The sequence below is a fragment of the Procambarus clarkii genome, chromosome 6 (assembly GCF_040958095.1).
Source record: "Procambarus clarkii isolate CNS0578487 chromosome 6, FALCON_Pclarkii_2.0, whole genome shotgun sequence".
In the NCBI taxonomy this organism is placed as follows: Eukaryota; Metazoa; Arthropoda; class Malacostraca; order Decapoda; family Cambaridae; genus Procambarus; species Procambarus clarkii.
This window is the reverse complement of record NC_091155.1, coordinates 26,235,286-26,261,432: the sequence shown is the minus strand read 5'-3', so window position 1 is coordinate 26,261,432 and position 26,147 is coordinate 26,235,286. Positions and strand designations below refer to the sequence as shown.

The following is a 26,147-nucleotide window of genomic DNA, read 5'->3' as shown; positions in this document are numbered from 1 at the left end:
TATGGAGGCTGACCCGGGCACCGCCTGGTACCCTCTTCTAGTAACATATATATAGCACAACTTAGTGGGTTTGAGACCATCCATGAGAAACGGAGCGATGTTTTCACAGTAGTTAAAATGCTGCTGATGAACATATGTAAAAATTACTTAGTCCATTCTTAAAGTTATTCCTCCCCAAACTTATCTGAAGAAATGCCACACCTGCCTCAATACAGATAAAAGTATGTGCTCGGGCTTGACAGCTGAGTGGACAGCGCTCGGGATTTGTAGTCCTGAGGTTCCGGGTTCCATCCCCGGTGAAGACGGAAACAAATTGGCAGAGTTTCTTTCACCCTGAAGAAATAGGTACCTGGGAGTTAGACAGCTGCTACGGGCTGCTGCTTCCTGGCGGTATCAAAAAGGAGGACGCCTTTTTGGGACGCTAAGACCCGAAATCATCTCAAGATAACCTGAAGAAGATTGGGCAGTTAGTGTTATTTAACACTATATAGGAGACATATACATTGTCTATGCCTTTCCATTTTAAGTGCAATCCAGTACTTTACGCTCTGTGTTATTATATTTTCCACAATGCATAACTTTTATTATAAATTTTATATTAAACTGCTGTAAGTTCGTCCATCTTCCTGATACTAGGGAAGAGGAAATACAGACGGATCTTCGTGTCTTACCATAACAATGACGAGACAATCAGGAAGATAATCAGAGAGAGAAAATGCAACTGTCATACAGAGGGGTGTTACCTGTATGACGTCACACGGTGACGTCACAGTCACCAGGCGAACAATGGGGGGTTCTAGATGACGAATTTCCTAAGACGACAATCGTTTCCGTCACGGGACTTACCAATGGTATTTTCTATTTTACCACTAATGGTACCTCTCTTAAGAAGTTCGTGGCGTGTTAGCAGCTTTGCGAGAATATCCCGCCATAATACCAAGATCTGCAATAAAATAATCCCATTGTACTTTCCTTTCAGCATTAATCTTTACTAGAACCTGGCAGTAACAGTGTTAGGCTTCGTGTGACCGTAGCAGTGCCAGGCATCGTGTGACACGTAGCAGTGCAAGGCTTTGTGTGACTGTAGCAGTGCCAGGCTTTGTGTAACTGTAGCAGTGCCAGGCTTCGTGTGACACGTAGCAGTGCTAGGCTTTGTGTAACTGTAGCAGTGTCAGGCTTTGTGTGACTGTAACAGTGCCAGGCTTTGTGGCGCTGTAGCAGTGCCAGGGTTTGTGTGACTGTAACAGTGCCAGGCTTTGTGTGACTGTAACAGTGCCAGGCTTTGTGTAACTGAAGTAGTATTAGGCTTGGTAAGTGTAATTACGAATACAATCACACCAAGTCCAGACTCGCTGTGACTGTATCATTGCTACGCTTGGCGTGGCAACAATACTAGGCTTGGTGTGACAATAACAGAATTAGCCTTAGCGTGAGAGTAACAGTGCTAGGCTTCTGAAACGTCATTGTATTTACAAGATCCAGAAAAAAACTGATCCTAACTGCATATATGCATATTATATTATATATATATATATATATATATATATATATATATATATATATATATATATATATATATATATATATATATATATATATATGCCTTGGCCTATAACGAAGCATGCTTACAAGAGAAAACGCTACCTTGAACACTAAAGGTTACTGGACCCTATCTACCTCGAATAGGCCAACAGGCATTCTCCACTTTCCTTTATTCTTATGAAACAAGTAAGAGACGTCTTTTGTCACCGTGTTGGACCATTATCATGTCAAGATAGTTGAAGAAGCCAGGCGACAGACAAAGAGAGAGAGAGAAAGGCAAATTGTGATGTGAGGCAAGAGGCTGAAGTGGGAGGTGTGGTACAGAGTATAATGAGTGAGATGAAGAAATACAAGTTGTTGTGGGAAAGTAATGAGGCAGCAGGAAAAAATGGGAAGATGTGAAGGTAAGAAGAGTGAAAGTGAGTTGTTTACGGAAATCTAAAGTAATAAAGATCATTTCAGAAGTGGAAAAGTTTATGGAATGATTGAAATCCATAATGCTTCGGGTTGTATAGTGGTATACCATCGTCGGGTGACAGCAAAGCAGAGGGGAAACAGCAGACAAACACTTCTTCCAGCGACATGTCACAGGACCCACAAGAGAGAAGGGAGAGGACCAACCAGCAACACCAGACTTCGTGTTGCGCAAAAATGATATTACGATTACTGCATAACTGCGTTTGACTTCATAGTGGAATTAAGGTAAAGTGAGGAGGGGGGGGGGAGAGGGTAGAAAAGCTCGTTGAAGAGGAGATTAGAGACGTGGGAACTACAGGAGGGTTAGGGCCTATATGCAATACCTTCAATAAGAAAAAGAATTAGAAGAGAAGCCAATAAACAGGAAGATGGAATTAGTAGCATGGAAATAAGGAGATAGCACGGAGCAGTTCGTCCCACTCTAGGAGATGGCCTAGAAATCAGAGTCAACCCTTTGGTTTAACAAGCAATGAAAGTAACAGACAGCGAGGGTAAAACAAAACACACAAAACTTGGAAAGTAGGACAATAGAGAGGCAGAAATGCGTACACACATGAGTCAGGGGGAAAAGTTAAAAGGAAATCTGAAAATAACATAAGGACAAAAGCAAAGGAACACTCAAAGCTGTTGTATCGCCATATAAGAAGAAAAATAACGGTAAGAGACATTGTGATCAAGTTGAGGAGACAGAAATCGACAAAGAAGTGTGTGAACACTTCCTTGTCGAGTTCTGAGACTTTTCTCAGAACAAAAGATTTCAAGTTTTTCACAAAGAATTACCTATGTGTAGACCAAGGTTGCAGGATGATAGGCAGCCAAAAGAAACATTAAACGAAATCGTAGTGATTGCTGACGAGGTATAACAACACCTAAAGGAAATAGATGCGACAAAAGAAATATTACTAGACCAGTGGTTCCCAACATTTCATGTCTCATTTCCAACCACGTCCTCACCTGTGAATCCCTTACAACTACGTTTTCACCAGTGGACCCCTACAACCACTCTCTCTCCTGTGGACCCTTAAAACCACGTTCTCACCTGTGGATCTTCCTACAACCTCGTTCTCACCTGTGATCGCCTACAATCACGTTCTCATTTGTGGACCCCTACAACCATATTCTCACCCCCTACAACAAAATATATTTGTGTTCCTCAGCTAAAATTGCATGTAAATGATAACAGGACACATTCAGTTCAACACATTCATAAGCAACCTGTCCTCAGCGAGGAGATCCACTCACGGGAATGAATTGAGAACGACTACATATTAAGTGCTATTATCTACTCTCAATTTTGGTTTGATTAAGTTAGGCTTGATTATGTTTGGTTAGCTTAGACTTGATTACGTTTAGTTAGGTTAGGCTTGATTACATTTGGTTGTTAGGTTAGGCTTGATTGCGTGGAAGAGGTTTCTCATGGTAATGGATTTGTTCTGAGGACGGACACTCGAGAGAGTAGGTCTCTCAGAAATAATAATCATCTGGAAAAGGACATAAATAGTCCCAATAACGGAAAGCACAAGACAACCCTAAAATAGAGTAATTACTGGGAATGTCGGTAGCAAAAGGATCAGTATGAACTAAATTGCTATGAAGTGTTAGCCTGATGGCGAAGAGTTTTAGTGAAATTCTGGAAAATAGATATACATATAGGGAAAAGAACTCAGTGGGCTCTTTGTTAGGTTGAGAATGGGTTCAGTTCAGTTTAGTTCATTTATTATACACCCCATACCCATCCTGTGGGTGGTAGTGTAAAAATTACAGAGGCACATGTAATGGGCTCAGAAGCTGAACCCCCCAAAAGTAATTTAACTAAGCAAGTTACAGTCATGAAAAGCGAGTTAACCAGTTTTTTATGAACATCAACAACGGGTTCGAAAACGACCACAACTATTATATATATAAAAATTGCAAACCACAATAAACAAGGAAATATATATAAAAATATATATACTAACAACAAACAATCACAATAATTTTAGAAACATATATGCTCTCAGTACATTACACGCAGCTTACACAGTACAGTACATAGAGTACACAGTATGGTGAGCCCGTGCTACTTGGAACATTTTGTTCAAAGTAGCGAATCTTAAACAACAACAATCACTGGGTTTTTCACACACACAGCACCGCTCCTGTGCCTGGAAGTCCACTACGGGCTCACCATAGCCCGTGCTACTTGGAACTTGTTCCGAGTAGCTGAATCTATAACAACAACACTGGATTTCTTACGGGCTATTCATGCCTCTGCCACTTTTTGTGTGTGGCTTAATCTTTATCAATCACTGGGTTTTGGGAGGTCATGTACATGGTTCTAGTGTGATGACAAGCAAGTGATGTTCCCAGAATTCAGGTGACACCTTCACATGAGAAAATCTTTTGGGACAATGAGGTGACTTTACATAACTCAGGGTAAACTTACATATAGCTACTACAATTCAAAGAAATATTAGTTTTACATACTTTATTAATTAAGAATGAAACTTAATCATATTCTCATAAATATATGAAATTTTGGCCTAAGGACAAGATTCGCTTAGCGTTTATGGTAATACTGTAATTAATTAATTGTCAGGGAAAGCGCCAAGCTATAACGCCTTTATAGCACTTGGAAGGGGTCAGGATTAGGATGTTGGATATGACGGGGGAAGGAATGGTGCCCAACCAATTGGACGGTTGGGAATTGAATGCAGACCTGCATGAAGCGAGACCGTCGTTCTACCATCCAGTCAAAGTGGTTGGGTGGTAATACTGTAAGAGTAATTTGGAGTTTGTCAATAGCCTACTGGCAGTTAACACTTAACACTTTCCTACTTGAAAAATTTCCCGAAAACATAATAGTCAACGGTACACTTTTATGAGAATGATACAATATACCAATCAACTAGCCTACAGCTACATATTATACTGCAGCAACGAAAACGATCAACTCTGGATGTGCCAGGTGGTAGTGAAGCTTTGACGTCAGAGGTGCTCTAAACGCTGACTTCTGTCCGGTAAAGAGAGGCGAGGAAGTTGCTAGGCAGGCCTCACAGCTTATGATGCAGTGGCTGGTTCCGCCTATACTGCCACGGCCGGCAGTTGTACAAGACGGTCAGGCAAGCAGGGACTGGATACTGGCTATTTGTGGCGTTACAGGCCTCGCCACTTTAAAATGCAGGTGTATGTCGAAGGCTTCAAAGAAGATGACGAGGAGAACCCGAGTTCAACAATACACGGAGATGTAGTGGTCACACAGGATTCTGCACTATCGATCCAGTTTCACGTCTACAGAGGAGTAAATAGAGAGCGATAATTTTCCACATCTTGACTTATCCGTCGTAAAGCATTACGTCGTTTCAAAACTTTTTAACTTTCACACTGCCATTATAATTCATGAAAGGTAAAGTTTCGTGCTATAATTCTCACTGCCAGCAAGAGAAATACGTTTATCGAATTTTAATAATTCATAATTTAATAATTTTATTTCCACTTCCTGGGTCAATTTGTTGTGATATTTTTGAGGGGGAATTCCTCTGAGTTACCGTTGCAAAGCGATGAAGAAGAGGCTGCTGTTCGTCGTTCAAACTCCAGCCTAGATTAAATGGTCGTCTGAAAGTTGGTCGACACCTGCCGTTGGGATCAGCCCGGAATCCCTGTGGACAGCTTATATTTGGGAACGTTATGAGAAGGGTATGGATTTCACCATCTTCAGGAAGTGACGGGCCATTGGAGATGACAGAATTAATAGGATATGTAGTGTCAATTTCAGTCGGAAACTCCGTTGTGGTCGGTGGCATTGACGTAGTGGTAGGGAGTTCAAAGCTTTCAGTTGTGGTTTGAAACACCGTCGGCTCGTCGGTTTGCTCGTTTAAGGACTCCTGAGCGCTGATCAAGGACTCTGAGGTAATAATTGATGCAGTGTTAGGGCTCTCGAGATGTTCCAGAGATAGGGCACGCTGGTGGTCTCTTGGCGTGTGTTCCATGCTGGTCTGGGGCAAGGCAGCTATCCCAGTGATCACCACAACCATTGGCATCATCACCACAAGCATTATTGCTTTTATTTCCATGTTTCCGTTTGCGCGACACTACAACACTGCTCAGCGAAATACTTCAAGATATCGGGTAAATTCAAGCTATATGCACCAGGAAGCATACGTCGAATCCTATATAATAACACGTGATCCAAATGCTAGGATTTTTGGACGTCGCGCGTCACTTAATTCAAGTGCCTCACTTCACTCTCGCGCTGCATATTAGATAACACAGTCCCCACGACACAAGTAGGTGAGAAAGGTGATTGCTGATCTGAGGGCACCTGTGTCTTGATGAACGTCTCGGAGGGTAGTGTGGTGGTGGTGTGGGGCGAGCGTCGTGGATGGTGAATGAAGGTGAGAGAGAGAGGGATGCTGGGAGCCTCGCCTGACCTTGTTGACTCCTTACCTAGCTCCCTCTCACACCCACCAAGCCAGATTTCCCCCACTTTTCACTTGGGTTCATTCCAGGTTTCATAATATTTTATGAAAAGTACGACCAGATTTATACACACACATGATCAGTGTATATTTCTTAAATGTAAATGTAAAATGTCAAAGCCAAAGACGGATATGGAAATACAGTATGAGATAAAATAATGATTACCATATATATCTGTTAGCAATATGGACTACCGGAACGGGTGAACTCGCGCACTTCCGGAGAAGGTGGTGTGGAGATAAAAAAAAAAAAAGTATTTAGTAAACAGTTGATTGACGGTTGAGAGGCGGGCCGAAAGAGCAAAGCTCAACCCCCGCAAACACAACTAGGTGAATACAACTAGGTGAATACATCCGGGTACATGGCCGGGCTCCCGACCGTCAAATGCCCTCCGGTAATGACTCTTCCAACAAGAACTGAGCTCATTTTGATATCACCTCCATCCCTACCCGTCCTCAGTTTGGGGTTTCTAGCAAATTACCTTGTGACAAATTGTTAATTTATAACAGAGTATGTTGCACGAATTTACATGAAAGCTACCGGGAGAAACTATTGGCCTCGACGGGGACAATAAGCCAGAGGCTTGTCAAAAGTTATTTAATTATTCCTGAAGACTTTTTCCAGTTGTATTTTGGAGTACTGTCTTATCATGTGCATCCCCTCCCTCTTCCTTTTCCTTCCCTCTCCACACTCACACCCTGCTTCACCTTTATGCCCCTCTCCAAATACGCACAGAAATCACAATAGCGTGATGCATCAAATGAACAAATCCACAAGGGCCGTGATGAGGGTTAGAACCTACGTCCGAGAGGATCCCAGACGCGCCTTAATCGACTGTGCCACGACATGGTAAATGAATTGGAACTGGGAGTTCAACTGACCTCACACAGATCTTGCTGTCTCTCCGAGACACAAAACAGGGTTTTACACAATTCCCCCATGCACCCAGGCTCTGTCAATAAGCTATTCTACCTCTTCGCCCTTACTTCATTACACACAGAAATCACAATAGTGTGATGCATCAGACCTTTGTGGATTTGTTCATTTGATGAACAAATCCACAAGGGTGGGGTGGGGGGAACCTCAATAAGCTTAAGTACAGGCTTCCTGTCCCTGATAATGGGAAACCAAATGTACAATAATTTAAGAATGAAGTTTTTAATTAAACTTAATTTGTATTAAGTTTGTAATGTTTATAGTGACTCGAACCCATACTGCTAGGAGCAACGCAACTGGTATGTACAGGACGCCTTAATCCATATATATATATTATAAAATCTATTCAAGCTGAAATAATTTATACTTTAAGCAACAGTTCCTTTTCAAAATGTCTTACAATGACATTTGTTATGATTTATGTTCATTTGTAATTCATAGGATATGCAAATTACCATAAACATGTTATATTTAGGTTATATAAGTCTCATCAATCTAATTTTATACCTGTGTGTTTTTCTAATACAAGTCTCACCACTAATTGTAAGCTATAATTGTTTTCCTTAAACGTGCCTTTTTCCAGCCACAACTGTAATGTGTATTACAGCTGTGGTTATTTATTCATTTATGTCCTTGTTATTTATATCTATGGACATCTATTTATAACAAGGACAAGGACTATGTCCTTGTCCTTGTTATTTATATCCTTTATTCTATTATGAATAAACCTTCTTAAACTAAATGTATGTTAAGTATTACCTAAAATTACATTACAATGTAATGTTACATTGTTATACATAGCCACTGCAGTACAAGCAGTGATTTTGTAATCAGAAATCATTACAAATCAATAAATGGTGCATGAATAAGCTCTAATAATCAATGTTAAACAACACCCACTCTAGTTTCTGGAATCCCTTGCACATGTATCCCCCAGGAATCTACCACAGTACCACTGGGAGCCACGCTAGTCCAGACCTAAGCCCCAGAGAGGAGCCCAGAAGCAAGAGAAGTGCACTCAGTGTATGTTAAGCAAAACTAGTTTTACTAGTGAAATACAATAGGAAGTGGCAAAGACAACCATGAGCTGGCAAAAAATTTATAAAAAAGAAGTCACATTTAGAACTTCAAGCTAAGCCTGAATGGTTAGTAATCCAAAAATCACCCAACAGGGACAATATGTATGATCACCAATATAAGAGTTTGTATTAGAGTTTAGATATATTATCAGAACAGTGCAACTATGAGTGCTACAATTCAAAAGGAACAAAAGCACTAGATTTAAAGGAACCCCACATGTGTCAGGGAAGATAACTACTGTAAAAGCAGATGGCACAGTAATAGTCTAAAAGGCAGTGAAGACAACCCCTGAAAACAATCTGAAGCAGAACAAAAAAAGCCAGAAATATGCAAAGAATTCAATTACCAAGCTATGAAGCAAACACTAAAACAAGGAATCACCTTTGCAAAGGCAACATCTTGGGAAGCAATCAATCATACTTAAGTGAATCAGCCTCTACAAAGCTCAGGGTGTATACTTGGACAGTTAGGCAATAATAACAGGTCGGCATTCCATCCCCGAACATCCATGTGGTTGGGCACCATTTTTTCCCTACATCCCCTCCCAAATCCTTATCCTAATCTCGTGGCACTTTCTCCTGATAGTTCCCTTCCCTTCCCTGTTCTCTGATCCTGTGCTGCCATCTATTGGTGGCTGGTGCAGTAGCTAATTACTAACCAATACATAGTTAGCAGAGCAATAATTGGTTTTCTTCAAGATTTTCCTTGCAGGTGATGTTGAGTGTTTTGACATGTTCTTTTGTATGCAGTGAATGGATGCTCAGTGGTGGATTGAGATAATCTCCATAGTTTTTCCACCTTAACACTGTGATTTGCATTTGCAAAGTTTGTGCCATGGAGGAAGGAAGAAGGACAGTGGAGGGTAATAGATTGATTAGGAATTAGCATGTGTATTTTGTCCTGATGAACCTTAAGGCTCTTAGAGAGAAAAAGCAAGTATTGTGTAACAGTCCAATGTTTGTACAATATTGTCTAAGCTATTCTGTTTAAACAAAATGGATAGCTAGTTCATTATAATATTTTACATATATTACTGACTCATAGCATGGTGAAATACAATAAATCAACAAGTAATCAAAACATTTTATTTTGTATTTTCAGTACTGTATAAACAAATTCCAGGAAAGTATGATAAATTAATTTAGCATTTAACACCGTACATGGAATGGAATTTAATTTCCATTATACCATAAATTAAATAAATCCAAATACATTTAACATGTACACATGCCCAAAAATTTATATGTAAATGAAAACGAGGATTTCAATAACAGAATACAGAATATATTTTTTAAACCAAAGCAATATACTAAAAAATATATAAATTTTGATTCAAAATGCCATATAGTAAGATATGTGTTAACAAGTCTGAGAGGTAAGTTAATATACAGCATTACATATTGCTCATGGCCAACATAGTGTTCACTTCCCATATAATTTTGCGTAGCTGGTCAATGATCTCCTTCATGTATCTGGCTTTCAGATATAGTTGCTGAAAAGAAAAAATACAAGTATGTTACCTTAATGAAGACGCACAGCGTGGAAGGCAAGTAATGCAACCGTCTTTCTCTTCTGCACATCAAGTTCATTTATTATATTTGTACCTGTGATTTTCTGGGTAGAGCCCCCCTCCTGCTCCCCAGAGCATACCGGGCTGATATGTATGTATTAGACCGTGGCATCAGTCAATTCGATTGGAGTTCTTGCCTACTGAGGACTACAAGCTAGAACCTGACCCCCCTCAGAGAGGCACGAGGAGCAATGGCCTATAGAACCCCCTTCCCATGTGGTTGGAAGCATTCGATGTCTGCCATCGACTGGGTTAAGCACCCAGAAAGGCAGGTGTCCCAAAATAAACTCCACCTGGTTAAAAATTGCTACCGAAAGCCGAACTATCAAGCAGAACTCAACAATATGAAAACAAGCAAACAAGCATGACATCACAACTGCCACCGCGCTGCTGTCTGTGCAGCTTCCGCTCCCTGGGAAGGGGAGCGCCCAACCAGGGCCAGGATCATTAACAAGGTAACAGGTGGCCAAGAGCCTGTTTGACCTCCAAAATTTCCCCTCCCCCCCCTGAATGTCAGCCCAAGACATATAACCAAAAACAGCAGCTAAAGCAGCAAATTAGCAAGCATTATGGGCACGAGGATACACTGCAGGCTGGCTGGACCGAATAACCCTGAGGACGACCTGGGAGACCCGAGCCCAGGAACAGGGAAGAAGGGAAACTGGGTCACCCAAAGCGCGTCCCCGGCCACCAAGGGAAAAGGGTAATGTACACAGGTTGTTGTAATGAAAAAGATTTGGTGTAATGTGTGTTACTGTAATGGGTATGGGATGGGTGTAATAATAGTAGTGGTTATATTAGTAGTGGTGGTTTCTAGAGTCGTGTTTGCAATGGTTATGATATTTGCAGTTGTATTTGTGTTTATAGTTATGATAAATGTGGTTTTGATGTACCAAGTGGTTGATGTGGTTGCAATGGTGATTGTGTAAGTAATGTTTACCTATCAGAGTGCACAGGAAGTGAAGACTAGCTCCTTATTTAGATTTAAAATTTGCATCTGTAAGTGATTTATACAAATCAACAATTGTGACTTGAGTGAACAGGCAAGTAATCAACAAAAGGAGTGAACAATTGTACACCTGTAAAAACTTATAGCTAACAATTAGAGCAGTGAGACTTACATTGGTAAAATATATAGCATGAAATTTGAATAAGAATATAATCTGAAAGATAACTAACAAACATAATTATAGCATGAATTATAGAAATCTGCACAGGCTCAGCAGTTTAAACGTGGTGTACTTTTAAATTTCCTGACATTTAAGTTCTGTATTGTACTTTCGAATTTATTGATAGAGGTGTTGTCAATAACTTCATTTATCATGGAACTCCACTTATTTACCACTTGTACTTCCTTACATTTTTTGAACATTTGCACTTCCTGCTTCAACTGATTGTCCTCTTGTCTTACTTTCTTTCAATTTAAAGATATCTTTATCCACATTTACAATTATCCTCAGTATTTTGTATGTAGTGATCATATTTTCTTTGCTGTATCTCTCTTCCAGAGTTGTTAGATTAAGATACCTTAACCTGTGCTCATAGGTTAGTCATCTTAATTCATGTACAGAACTAGTCTTGTTGCAAACCACTGTACTGTTTTCAAATATGGATGTCATGTGGCTACTTTATGCTGGAATTCCTTGGTGTTTTGGCACTTCAATACAGTCTCTCTCTTCTTAATCCTCATGCTATGGCTTTCTGCTTAAAGGTCTATATCTTCCAGTTACTTAATAAAATGGTGAAGCTAAATCAGCCCCTGGAGTGTCCTTGGGTCCATAACAGCAGTAAGGTAAGTTCACCTCACTTAAGACATTCTACTCTGGAATGTACTGCACTGGTATGAAAATTTTACAATTTTGGAAGTCTACTCAAATGAATAGTCTTGAAAGACTGTATTTTGATTTTTAAATACTGATCTTACATTAGCCAGGTTTGCATATGCATTTCTGTACTATGCTTTGAGCCTTTCTTGAACTTGTTTTTTTGTCGCTGAGGAGTTTTTGACGGTAAAGAATTGGAGATTGGAGAAGGAAGAGGGAATTGGTGAGGTAAACTGTTGGGAAATAGGTATTTAGTTGGCAGGTGTACTGGCTGTGAGTGTGAAGGCAGGTACCAGTAGTTCTAGTGGTAGGGAAGGGATGGAGGAGTGAGAATTCAAAGGGTGGGAAGTAAGTGTGGCTAAAATTTCTAAGGGGTAATTAGAAAAGTAAAGTTGGAGGTGTAAATTGATCAGAATATTTTGGAAAATGAATCAGCCATAAATAAGCATCTGATCTACTCGGGCTATTGTGCATCCATTTAGAAACAGGTTTTGGCTTGGGTGGATTTCATGGATACAAGAGTAGGGTACGAGCAGTCTTCACAGGTGAAAGCAGTGCTACTCTGCTCACTGGGATAACAAGACCAACAGCTTAGTAGTGAATGATGTCTTGGGCAGACCATATAAACTATGGTAGAGAAGCAACTAGGTAAAGACCATTTCATATCCCCATAGTTTTTATTAATATAAAAGCTTACACTAAGCACAGAATATGATCAATGCACATTTATTAATTTTGTCAAACTTTTGAGATTTTGATAATCTTGGTCATGTAGAATCAAATATGGTACAATTAATCCTCAATTATTTTAGCATGGCCATGTTGAATAAAATAAATGTAAAATCAGGATCTAACAGTATGAGTCTCCCAGTACACCTTCTTGCATCAATAACACCAAAATGCAGTATGTGACCGATTTTAACTTATTAGTTTACCTTGAAAATTATTGTGTACTCCATCTGTTTCATCTTATGCACTTTCAAAAGATCTTCTATGTATGGGGAAACTTGAAGGGCTTCTCTTCTTCATTAAGCCAACAAAAACATTAACTACTACTCAGCTTGAAATCGAACTCCGTTCTGATAAGACAATAAATAAATACAAGATGAAAGAGGTAACCTACCTCTTTGAGTTCCCTAGATTCCTCCACAAGATGACGATAATTTTCACCAATTTTCTTGTAATCTGGTCTGTTGTCTGCCTCGTCCTTGTAAGGAATTAAGCTCTGTGATGACAGAGTTGCTAAGTTGCACAACAATTAACAACAGCTTGGATTCACAATACAAATTAGACATGTGCAAATGCAAATAATGTATGTAATAATATATGTATTAAAATATTTGTTGCTTAAGCTATTTCATATACATTGCATACACAAACAATATTAACTAAATATTACCATGCAATTCATGCTATGAAGGGATAAACACAATTTTTTTTAATCCTATCTAGAAGCAAAGTAGAATTTTACCTTAAAAATTGACCAAGTGAACTGATCAAAATAGTGTTTTAAATATACTCTACTCAGTTGTATTACATTTTTCTAATACTATACAGTATATGCTACCTTAAATTGTGTAGCAGAATGACCACAGTTGTTATTTACAATTTTTTTTTAGCAGCCTGCCAAATAGTAATGAAATAACTACTTTAATAATTTATGACACTCTAAGAACTGACCTCAATGTGAGTATATTCCATTCCTGCACAATCGTCATTAACCCGGGTGTAAATTGCTCGGAGGGGTTTAAAGTGACGCTGAATGGCATTAAGATTCTCCTGAATACGAATTTTTTTCTCATTGCTTAACTGTGTGCCTTGACTTGTACCATTTGGAAGCTGAAAATATATAATTAAAATTTAGACTCAAATAATAAAGCATTTTAAGTAATCAAAGCAGTAACTGTACTGTATATATATTTTAGTGGCATTAACAAAATATAAATACCTAGTCATACATTACTATAATCATGTATTTTTTATAAAATTATTATTACTGTACTGCTGTTGTGACCGAATTTTAATGAAAATACTGTTCATAATTTTAGCAATGAAAAATACAAGGTACAATATAGTGTACAGAACCCTGTTAATCTAGATTAACTGGGACTGAATCTTCTCCTTTTATCCTGAAAATCCTTGCTGTGCTTTTTAGGTAGAACTGTCTGACTTGATTTAATGGATAGGCTAGCCACATCCAAGTAGACAGTTTTTCTCAAATGAGGACAACATAATTTAATGTGGACTTTGTTTTTATCTATTTTTCCAGAAGGCCTTCTTCTGGAAAACTATTTTTCTGGAAGGCCTGCCCCAGTTGTTTCATGGAGTTAAACAGTGGGGCTCTCAGGCCCTAGGGCCTGACACAAGGCCTCCGAGATCCACTCGAGTTTACCAGAAGCTAAGGCCAGAATCTGGCTCTCTCTCTCTAAGAGGTGAGAGTTGTTTGGGGATCAAAGATCAACCTAAAACTAAGAAAAAAAAGAGAGAAAGATATCAATGATTCATGAAAACAGGCAACTGCTTAAACCTAATACATTGGGAATCAGCTGAGTGCAGAACCCAGTCCAGAAAAGCAAAATATCTCTATACCACAATTACCCTCCATACCACACAGAAGCTTTCTGAAAACACTCACTGGCATATTTCTCAGATGAGAAAACACCTCACAAGTCCTCATGACAATGTCTTGAACGGCTTCACATCCCGCCTTACATAAAAATGCTGTGCTTTTTTGAGTATGTGTCTGTGTCTGTGAAGATTCCACACCTTGTTGAGAACCCTGGCCACCTGTCAAGAAGAGTGACAATGCATTTGGACTCTACACTATATATATATATATATGGCTACTTCCGATTATACAGTATTAAAACATTAAAATATAATCTCATCCTAAAAAAAAAAAAAAAAAAAAAGAGGCTAACAAAACAGCTTAACATACCTTAAGTATGTAATAACAGATCATAGTAATTGGTGAGAGTGTGAGGGTATGAAGGATACCTAAGTGTCAATTTTTGGCGCTATAGAATGGGATGACAATCCATTCTGTCACTAACTAATTGCAGCATTTACTGGGTCAAGGGGGGCCTGCCTGGAAAGTCAGAGGACCTGATCAAATATTACATGATTTTAAAGAGGTTTCCTAGGTACTGCACAGTACATGGATGGAGGTCTGGTTGAAGACCGGGCCGCAGGGACGCTAAGCCCTGAAATCATCTCAAGGTCTCAAGATAGGTTGATTATGTTGACCAAACCACACACTAGAAAGTGAAGAGACGACGACGTTTCGGTCTGTTCTGGACCATTATCAAGTCGATTGTGATTATAGGAAGGAGGCAAAGGCAGTAAATAGACAAGAGAGAGGTAAGAAGAAGGAAATCTTACAGGAAGAATCTTCCGTACCTGTTGCAAGGCAACAGGTACGGAAGGTAAGGTGTAATAAAGGAGATAGTAATAGGATTAAGAAGGGAATGCAAGAGAAAACAAGGTAAAGAAAAAGCAGAAAGATTTCTTTCTTTCTTCTTGGATATATACTGTAAGAAAAAGAAGAAAGATATCTATCTTCTTTTTCTTTACCTTGTTTTCTCTTACGATCCCTTTCTTATTCCTATTATTATTATTTCCTTTATTACACCTTACCTTCTGTACTTGTTGCCTTGCTTTTTTATTCCTGTAAGATTTCCTTCTCCTCACCTCTCTCTCGCCTATTTACTGCCTTTGCCTCCTTCCTCTCATCACAATCGACTTGATAATGGTCCAGGACGGACCGAAACGTCGTCAGCTCTTCACTTTCTAGTGTGTGGTTTGGTCAACATTTTTCAGCCATGTTATTGTGACTCCTCATCTGCATAGGTTGATTATTGTGTCATAAATCCCTTTTTCCTAAAGTTGATTGGTATTGCTTAACTCAGCCTAAGGGTTAAGACTTTCTACAATATAGGAGGAGGAAGAATTAAATGTTAAAGGATAATTTTTTATTTCTAAGACATTGGTAGATAGGGTAATAATTTATACATTAAGTGGGAAATGGAAGTACAGAGTACTATTTAGCTCTAACCTACCAATCACACTTAACCTATTTGAAAAGACAATGGTAATTTTTTCAAAATAAAAATTAGATTATGATTTTCCAAATAAAAGCAAACCTACATTAATGCTTTGTCTTTTTAATGCTTATTACTAAAAACAGTATTGTACTGTACAGGATATAATGAATAATATATCGTGTTAAAATTATTATAATAATTTCCTAAAGACCTAATTGCCATATTTGAATAATTGTGGATCTCCAAAGTGTTATTTTATTAAATTTTCTGGTTACAGTAAACATAATGTATTTTATATATTAAAATAATTCTGAATGGCAAGATATGACATAAAGGAACAAGCACTTTAAATATTTAATACCTGATTGTGAAACTGGAACCATCTGGCCCGTGTAGGAGCCTCTGATCATTGCTGGAGAACTGCTGCTCATTGCCATAGCTGAAAAACATTATACTTAAGAACACAGCACGTAATATATTTTTGTACTATCTCCGTATCTCAATCAGTTATAGTCTTCAATAAATGCTAGATTTTCATGATGATGATGGTATGCAATTACTTTTACAATCACAGTTGTAGTAACTTCGTTAACCATACTACAGTATTTCCATTTACCAAATGGAAACATTATAGAGATGAATTACAGTCAACTTCAGTACAAAATATTTACACTTGTTATTGGTTACTGGGTTTGACATATATGAAAATATTATAAACCACATCAAATTTACAGATGACACTACGATTTATGGTAAAGTAGGAAGAGACAATATTGGGGCCTTACAAAGAGATCTATATGAATGCCACAAGTAGTCAGGGGACTGGCAAATGCTTTTAATAATGAAAAATGGAAGACCTTGCATGTGAAGCAAAACAATGTGCATTATATCTACCAAATCAACTACAATAACTTGCAACAGAGTGATGAAGAAAAGGACCAACAGCCAGAATTTACCATTTACTGACAGCTACACAAGTGGAAGCTGCAGTAAAAATGCAAACTAAATCAAAGGAATAGTCAAGCGAAACTTTGACTTCAAGGAAAAGAAGTTTGTTATACAGCTGTGCAAATCTCTGGTACACTAGAGGCCTGACAGCTGAATGGACAGCGCTTCAGATTCGCAGTCCTGAGGTTCCGAGTTCAATCCCCAGTGGAGGCGGAAACAAATAGGCAGAGTTTCTTTAACCTTGATGCCCCCTGTTATCTAGCAATAAATACAGTAGGTACCTGGGAGTTAGATAGCTGCTACGGGATGCTTCCTGGGGGTGTGTAACAAAAAAGGAGGCCTAGTTGAAGACTTGGCCACGGGGATGCTAAGACCCGAAATCATCTCAAGATAACCCACACTTTAGATTATTGTATCCAAGCATGGAGACCTTATCTTCAGAAAGACATACTGTATCTGCTTTGGAGAAAGTTCAACACTGGGCGACAAAAGTCTCTCCTGAACAAAGTCGGCTTGCATGCCAGGAACAGTTGCTTGCCAGAGGGCTAACAACGCTGCAAACCAGACATGACAAGGCTGGTCTCATTAAAACTTTTAAAATACTGAATAATTTTAAAGATATTGATCCAGACAAGTTCTTTAAATGGTCAGACGTAACAAAGAAGAAGCAACAGTTTCAAGCTCAACAAGCCACACTGCAGGACAGAAATGATTTGTTTTTTAATGCATGGTTATAAACTATGGCCTATTTGCCATAGCCATAAATGCCAAAACACTGCTGAATTTCAAAATTCAGCTCAATAATATCAGCAGGACAAATGAGGGGAACCTTTGAAAAGCCACTGCCATCCTGTCCTTGTTGAGGCCCCTAGAAAGGTAGTAACACTCAGGTAAATGCAGGTAAATGGTCTCGTTAAGTGTGCAGTTGCTCTCCGCTCATCACAACAGGCAGTGCTTTCCCAGTTGGCAACCCTAGGGTACCATATACATCTTTGTCTATGTTGTGTGATATTTGAAACATCAAATTGTATTGAAAATAAAAAAAAGTTAAAAACATCCTTACATTATATTGACTATAAGTACAGTTACTGTGCCAACCATGGGTTACAGTATTGGGAAGAAATAAGAAAGAAGAAATAAGAAGAAAGAAGAAATAAGCCTTAGGCTTCCTGTCCCAGACCAAATTAATTATTAATGTGAATTTGAATGAAATATCATACACAAGACAGTTCATTAACTAACCATACCCAACCTAAAACAAACAACCTAACCTAATCTAACCCAACTGAGCTTAACACAGCTTAAGCTAAGTTAATCGGGAAAACAACCTTTAACGAAGCGTCTAGTGTGGGATTTGACCACACCCCACTAACCTTAACTAACCAAACCCAAAAGGATAAAAGTCAGCCGTACACAAGACGATTCACCAACAGATTTTGAAACCTACCTAACCTAGCTCAACCGAACTTAACTCAATCGAGCCCAATACAACCCACTCTATGTTTATAGTCTAGCATAACAATATTTATGGTTTTAACCAGGAAGTGTGTTTCTTCGAATCGTCTGGTGTCTAAAACAATCATACCCCACCTAACCGAGCCTAATACTGCCTAAGTTCCTGCATTTTAACCTAACTCTATATATATAATTTTGAAACCAGAAAACTAACTTTGTGGGAAAAAGCCTGTGTACAACTTGACCATTCCACGATTGTTAACAATTTGAGGATTGTTCAAAAATTGTCACTTCAACAGTGTTATGTTACTTTAATATCAAAACATAATAACTTTAGCCACAAAATAACAAAAAATACCACAATTATGATCACACCTGTTGCTTATTAGTTAGCTGAAGTTTACAATACAAAATACAATACTGGATACAATACTCCAGCAGGTCTGTGCACACTGTAGTTCTTCCACACTAGCTACGGTCTGCTACAGTCTATAGAGATTACCAACAAAATCAGTAATTGAGATGCTCACCGAGTTCCTTGACAGGAAGGCCTATTTCCTAAGATTTAGCAGTCTTTTTACAATTATTTTGGTTAATGCAACACACAAGCCTCTCTGAGGCCTCCAGTTTCCAAGGGATCTATTCAATGAAGAAAATATAACGTAATAGAAGTAACGCTCAGTTTGAATGGAAGAGCGTTTTTATGTTATAAATTAATAAATACTAAATATCTATGATTTGTCTAATGGATATGTCAAGGTATATATGTAGTGGGTTGAGTACTTTTGGTATCCCGAGAGTATATACACACTAGAGAGACCAGCCACCTTTAAGGATCAAAAGTCACGTGACTGTTGGAAAACGTTTTCATTCTATTTTTAGGGATATGACACATTTAAATATTTAGACGTAAGTTTTAACATCTTTGTTTTCTGCTAATATCAGTAGCAGAAATGTATATATATATACATACATAAATCACTTTGTACAATATATATTATCAGTTGCATAATGAATAAAATGTATTTAAGAGCAAAAATATAATGCGACTTATTTGTACATCTACAGTAATGTAACGAAACTGTGTTGACTGACAGAAGTTGTAGATCCGTCGTGCTCAAACTTGTGAAAACTGGAGTTTACCTGAGGACCTGAGCTACCTGAGGACCATCATCTATCTAGTGGCCACGACGGGAACAAGAAGCTGGCAAACTGCATGTTGCATAAAGAAGAAGACAGAAAAGAGGAGTTAAAATACAGGCGTTACATTGACGCATCTGCGTTGTGCTTAACTCTTGCTGAGTAGTTATATCAAGGATATATATTCCCATTCGCCCTTAAATCGACAACAACAATATAGTAGTTGATATAGATATAATAGATGTGTCTTGTGCTAATAACCATAGCTAAGACTGAAGAAAGTTATCTTGTATGGAGACGGCAAAGATAATCTCTTCCTGTAGAGAAGACTGATTAAGTGATCTCGTGTTGTGTGGAGATTGAGAGCTTGCGTTTAGTGTGGAGGAGACAGACGAGGTCAGCTGGTTTCCTCAACTAGTGGTCAGTAGTAGCAGGAGATATGAGTGGTCTGCACTGGAATCCGCCGATATGGACTAATCGGAGATGCCATAACGATGCAATATCAGAGGCATTCCCAGGCCCAGACTGGGGTAATGTTGGGGCAGATATGGAGCTTGCCAACACCAGGGTCGATAATGATCATCTTAGCAGTTCTAAAGGTAATGTTTTTCACTTTGATAAGTTACAAATTTCTATTATGGTATTTCTGAGGCTATTGCAATTTTTTATCAAACAATCTTTGACAACTCGTGTTAATATTTATAATGTATTACTAGTATTTATATATTAGTACAAAAGTTTTACCTGAATTTATCTGAGGACCACTATACCTCTAGTGGCCTCAATATGGGCAAGAAGAAGATGTCAACTATTCAAAAGTCTGCATTGTTCCTTTTAAAGAAGTGGTCTGGATTAATATTCTCCAACTTGTTCAGTATTTTAAAGGTTTCAATGAGATCAACAATGTGATGTCTTGTTAGTTCTGTGGCCCTTAATCATTTCAAGTATGAGAGTTGACTTAATTCTTGGATGATTGTTGTTCTGTGTTGACCTTTCTCTAAAGCAGATGTGCCTCCTTGAAGGTCAGCGCATCTGATCCCTCGAACATCGTCGCTCCTCAATCAACAACAACCATTTGAAGGCGAGGTCTCCATGCTTGGATACTATAGTCCAGAGGGGGGACACACAAGAGTTGTATACAGTTGAATTACAGTACTTACTTTTCCCTATAGGTAAAGTTTTGTTTCACTATTCCAAAAATTTTATTTGCTCTATTTTACTGCTGCTCCCACCTGTTGTGAAACTTTCAGTAATTTGTGGATTCTGACTCCAAAGTCCTTTTCTTCATCAATCTGCTGCAAGGTAATTTTTTGATTTGGTAGTTGTGACGTGCATTGGTAGGACCCGCATGCAAAGTTTTGCATCTTTTATATTAAAAATTATCTGTCAATCTCCCGACCATTTATGGAGCTCATGTGCATCTCTTTGTAAAGCATACATATCGTTCTCATTTCCTATTTTACCATAAATCTTAGGGTCATCTGCAAATTTGTTGTGATGTGGTTTGTAATATTCTCATCTGTCATGGATGAATATGACAAAAAGGATTGGACCCAAAATGGAACCTTTTGGTACCCCACTCACTACATTTCTCCAGTCGGATTCACTTCTGTTTAGGATATCCTTTGCTTTCTTTGTTTTGACCATTTTATCCATTCTAGTATTCTACCATTTATTCCAAGTGCTTGCACTTTTCTTGCTAGTCCTTTATATGGTATCTTATCAAGAGCTTTGGCAAAACTACATCTACTGGAAGTCCTTTGACTGAATTGCTGGTTACCATTTCCAAAACTGCTAGCAAGTTTGTGAGGCAGGATTTAATTTTAACAAAACCACATTGAGTTGATTTTATAAGATGTGCACAGTCAGATGGTGAATGATTCTTATGATTCTTTCCATGAGCTTACAAGTAGGCAAGGTCAAACTGATTAGACAATAGTACAGTACTGTACTGTATAATCACATTCAATTTTCCATCCCAATAACACTAAGAAAATATTGCTTCTTGCCAACCTGCTTCTTGCAGGTTGGTGTTCAATCCCCAACTGTCCAAGCAGTGGGGCACTATTCCTTTCCTTTCATCCTATCCTAAATCCTTATCCTCCTTCCAAATGTTAGGTTGTATAGTTGTAATGGTGTAAAGCTTTCTTCTGGTAATTATCTCATCTTCCATACCAATAACACTAGGAAATTATTTTATTCCTATGCAGATGATGAGTCACAATAACGTGGCTGAAGATATAATGACCAAACCCCACACAGAAAATGGAGAAGCGATGATGTTTTGGTCCGTTCTCGACAATTATAAAGTCATGTAATTACATGACTTTATAATGGTCCAGTATGGACCAAAACATCATCGTTTCTCTATTTTTTTATGTGGTTTGGTCATCATATTTTATCTATAACCTAACCATTTACAGTTTCTAAGTAGGCAGTTAGGAGTGCTTCTCCGTAATCTGCAGGAATATTGTCCACAATTTCAGTTACTTCAGAACGGTTATATTATCCTGGTCATACAACCAGTATATTGTTTGCCAATTACATTTGTTCTTGAATTATCTGGCATATTTACACATTTATTGTGTGGATGAAGAACAGAGTTGGCATTCAATGTAATGGAAATAATCTACAACAGTTTTGCATTTTGTGCAAGTGTATACTGTACCCATTTCTGCTTATGACTTCTTTCTGTTTGAGGTATTATCTACTGTTTAGTGGCAATTGTTGGTGATGGTTATTATTGGTGATCCTGGTGCGAGCACTAGATGGTTATCAATAATACTGTAGGAAAGTACTTTATAATTATTATTAATATAATTATACAAAGATTTGGGTAAATGTACAGTATGTATTTTTGTTTTTGGTCATAAACTAGAAATACTCAACCTTATGTGCAATCACATTCTACTTTTATTACTAATACTGTACTGTAGGAAAATATTTTGTTACATAATTATGAAGATTTAGGTACAGTAATTCTACATAAGGTAAGACTTAACATGAGCTATGGGAGGAACATATCTAAGCCTGTAAAGAGGAGTCAGAAGTCATCTGCTACTGTACTCACCACATTAAAAAAATCTGGTGAAACTTTATAAATATAATATTGATACACCAGTTCACCTCTAATATTTGTTCAAAGTTCATTTAAAATTTTTGTATGTAATTTCTTTAACTACTTACCCTGTTCATTAACCATTGCAGCTCTATACTGAATGTGTAAAACCACATTACTAATGTAAGCGTTTTAAATTATGACTTGCTACTAGTGTAAAGTACACATGATAATATTTAAAGAGTAAATAATTTCCAATTTTTCCAGACCAATGTGCTCCTCAATCGACTTCTCAGTCCACTAAGCATCGATACAGGAAACATAAGGACATTGAGAAAAAATTCCCCTTAGACAAGACCTTGGAATTTGCATACCCACTTCTTAAACCGAACAAAATTCATTCAACTGTGAAAATAAAAAATGAAAAATGCTGCATTACGAGCAACTGCCTGGATGTGCTGGAGGTAAATGGTGAGAATTATGTGATACATCCAGACTGGGAAGATAGACAGCAGCAAATTGTAATTTCTAAGCTGAAGCAAGGTGTATATTATAAAAAAAAACAAAATTCAAGGAACAGTCCATTTTTTAAACTAAAGAAAATTGGTTACATTCCACAGGAGAAGACTATCCACCAAATTGTGTCTATGGAAGTAAACCATGATAGATATATATTGCTTCGATCAAAAAGAAAAGCCGAATTGGTCTGTTGGAAAGAAAAAGAACTTAAAAGTGCTGACTGTGATATAGTTACCAAGAACTTGACAACAGATATAGCTCTCAATGATACCCTTCCTGGTGTATGGGCTGTAGCTTGTGCAGGTGGAGAGGTGTTAATAAAAAATGCTGGAACTCAACATGCTGTTTGGCATGCCAACTTTCAAAATGAAAAAACATCAGAAATTGATAATTATTACTGTAAATTTGGTAGGCATCCCCAGTCTCTAATTGTGGGTAATGCATCCACAATTTGGTTGTGTGACACAAGACAACCAAGTGATCTACAAAATTCAAAGAAAAGGAATAAATGTAGTGCTTTTCATACAGTTTTGGAAGTTAATGATATGCAAAAGTATTTTTCAAATTTTAAGGAAATTTGTTTGTTCTCAAAGGTAAATAATTATCCATATTTGTATGTAGTGACAAGGGATAGTGCCTTTGTGGTGGATGAAAGACATTGTAAAATGCCCATAATTAGTTGGAAGCACTTGTTACAGAATAGTCCAACCTATATAAATACACAGAAATATGGTGAAATGGAGTTTCTTTTATTGGCTAACAGTCATGAGAAGAAAGTGAGTATAATAGCCAATGACTGGGTTTCAGATAAATATGACAGTTGGTGTAGAGGTATAAGTTTACCAAAACATTTTTGCATTGCTCAAGACACAGAAAACTTTGCTCACAGACATGATCTTTGGTTTAGACACAAAGTGCAGGAACGATTAAATAATTCATGGACAGGTGTAGGGTCAGTTGTCCATCCAAAGGACAGTAATAGTATGCTATTTTTGTTTTTGTACAGTAATGGAGATATTTTTTCTCAGGAACTAAAAGTTTCTCACGATGAGTTTTACCTCCCACAATCTATACATACAGAGTATGATGATCATGGTAAGAATATATTACGTAAGTGGGAGGAGGATGTTGTTGAAGTTAGTCTAACTGAATCATTGGAATATAATAATAATAATATTCAATACTACAAATATGATGCAACATCATCATATCAGAGAGTAGTTGATAAAAATGTTTCCAGTGAAATAGAAGAAATGCTAGCAGGTCTTCCGGATGCCTTTAATGATGTTGATAACAATGGGGGTGATAATACAAAATCTGCAATAATGGAGGCAAATAACAATAAAGTGAATGGAACAAATAAAATTTGGGATGTTAAGGAACATGTATGGAAGTTGAAAGAGCAAAACTTTATAAAAGAGTATAATGAGATTAGTAAGAAAAGGAAGCAACCATTGCGATGGTTAGATCTCCTTATTCCTAATTATATTTCAGACTACAGTGTTTATGAGTTGGCAGATTTGTGTGTGTCAGGAGATTTGGCAGAAAATGATATTCTTAGTAAACACATTACAAGAAAAATGTCATCTTTTTTAAATGTAGAAAACTTGAAGAGTTATGATGATTATTTAGCTCCAAAAATTCTCTCTCAATGGCTAGGTGGTGAGGCAGTGAATAGTAGGAAAGGCACCTTTTACTACCACACAACACCTTTTGACTGTACTGATTTAATAAGTCTGCCATCTAAACTGCAGCTAGATCATGCAAGTGCCTCAAAGGTTCCTGACCTTGATTTTGAGGAACTTTATGAAAGCTCACAGGTTTCAAGAGGTGTATCAAGTTTGTCTCAATCTACTTGGCAAGCTAATAAAAAAGTTAAGAAACCCCTCAAAAATAAATCAAAGAAACAACGAGTAGATGGATTTTAATTAAAACATTTACTGATTATTTACCTGAGGGCCACTAATACTAGTGGCCTCGATGAGGACAGGAAGGTCAATGGTCCTCCCATTTGCCCTGATGATCTTTTCTAGCTGTACCTACTTTAAAACCCAGCAGAGTTTTGGCATTTACGTCTTAGGTGGGTAGATGGTTCCACGGGTTTACAAACCTATAAACAACAATTTACAATCCTAAAAAAAAGCATCTCCTGTTTTTGTCCTACATTGTGGCTTGTGGCATTATGTTAGGGATACATTTGTTTCTTTATGACAGTTGATTTTAATACTGTGTTTGTTTACACTAAATGATGCTTTTATATTTTAAGGTATATTTTAGCATTGTTTACAACACAATGTATTATGGGGCATTGTATTATAATATGTTTAGTAAACTGCTTTAATGCCTGGGTGGCACAGCCATTAATCTGCTCTTAAAATATATTATAATATATTTTTAAAAAACTTCTGAATTTATATTTAAATCCTTGTTTATTACAAAAAACTTTGAGTATTTCATGTGTTCAAACCAAGGAAATGCTAGATAATTTTTTGTTTATTGTGCTATTGCCATTTTGCAGAAAAGAAAAATTTGCAAACTTGTCAACATAGTTAATGAGCACTGGCAGCAAACAAGAGCAAGGTTGAAAGACAATGTACTGCTAATGAAAGGCTTACTGGTGTGATAGGTGTACATTAGCGTCAGCATTCACAGTTTCTGCTAGATTTTATTACTCCAATGTATGACCTGCATTGAATTTTAAAGTTCCAATTCACGGTGATATTCATATCTTGCCTAGATGTCTAAAAAACTTTACAAATGTTGCAATGATCAATCAAATTATGTTTTGCCTACAAAACTGATGCTCAGATCTGATATGTGCTGCTGTCTGTCATAGACAAATTTAAATATGAACCTAAACAATACCACTTGTTTTGCCAAGAATGCCTTCAACATTCATCATTTTAAGATAACCCTACTTATAAAAAAAAAATTATGTAATCATTGCATGTTCTGACTCAAGCTCGATACTGTCTACCTACTATTTGCCTGTGGTGAAGCCATTCTTGTTTGTTTTTAAAAATAGTCTTCCTGGCTTGGTAACAAGATGAATATGATTTGCACAATAAACTACAAATCACAGAATGAGTACCGGATGC

General features: G+C 37.7%; 2 protein-coding genes across 8 annotated transcripts; one reads left to right on the top strand and one right to left on the bottom strand.

The window, feature by feature from the left end:
- Positions 1-780: 780 nt before the first annotated feature.
- Positions 781-19,180, bottom strand: LOC123754044 (Mediator complex subunit 30). 7 transcript variants are annotated; one of them, XM_069307122.1, is made up of 7 exons: positions 19,116-19,180; positions 18,863-18,971; positions 16,291-16,368; positions 14,522-14,673; positions 13,567-13,725; positions 13,010-13,111; positions 782-943 (listed from the first exon to the last, which is right to left on the bottom strand). In XM_069307122.1, exons 3-7 carry the CDS (start codon positions 16,364-16,366, stop codon positions 797-799), a joined length of 636 nt encoding a protein of 211 aa, XP_069163223.1. In that variant the 5' UTR covers positions 16,367-16,368; positions 18,863-18,971; positions 19,116-19,180; the 3' UTR covers positions 782-796. The 7 variants fall into 7 exon arrangements, with proteins under 7 accessions (XP_045592131.1, XP_069163223.1, XP_045592129.1 ...); XM_045736175.2 differs by lacking the exon at positions 19,116-19,180 and having other exon boundaries at positions 781-943; positions 13,010-13,093; positions 18,863-19,003; XM_045736173.2 differs by lacking the exon at positions 18,863-18,971 and having other exon boundaries at positions 19,116-19,140.
- A 223-nt stretch (positions 19,181-19,403) lies between these two features.
- Positions 19,404-25,415, top strand: LOC123754042 (uncharacterized). The gene is made up of 2 exons (XM_045736169.2): positions 19,404-20,071; positions 22,798-25,415. Exons 1-2 carry the CDS (start codon positions 19,912-19,914, stop codon positions 24,975-24,977), a joined length of 2,340 nt encoding a protein of 779 aa, XP_045592125.1. The 5' UTR covers positions 19,404-19,911; the 3' UTR covers positions 24,978-25,415.
- The last annotated feature ends 732 nt before the right edge of the window (positions 25,416-26,147 follow it).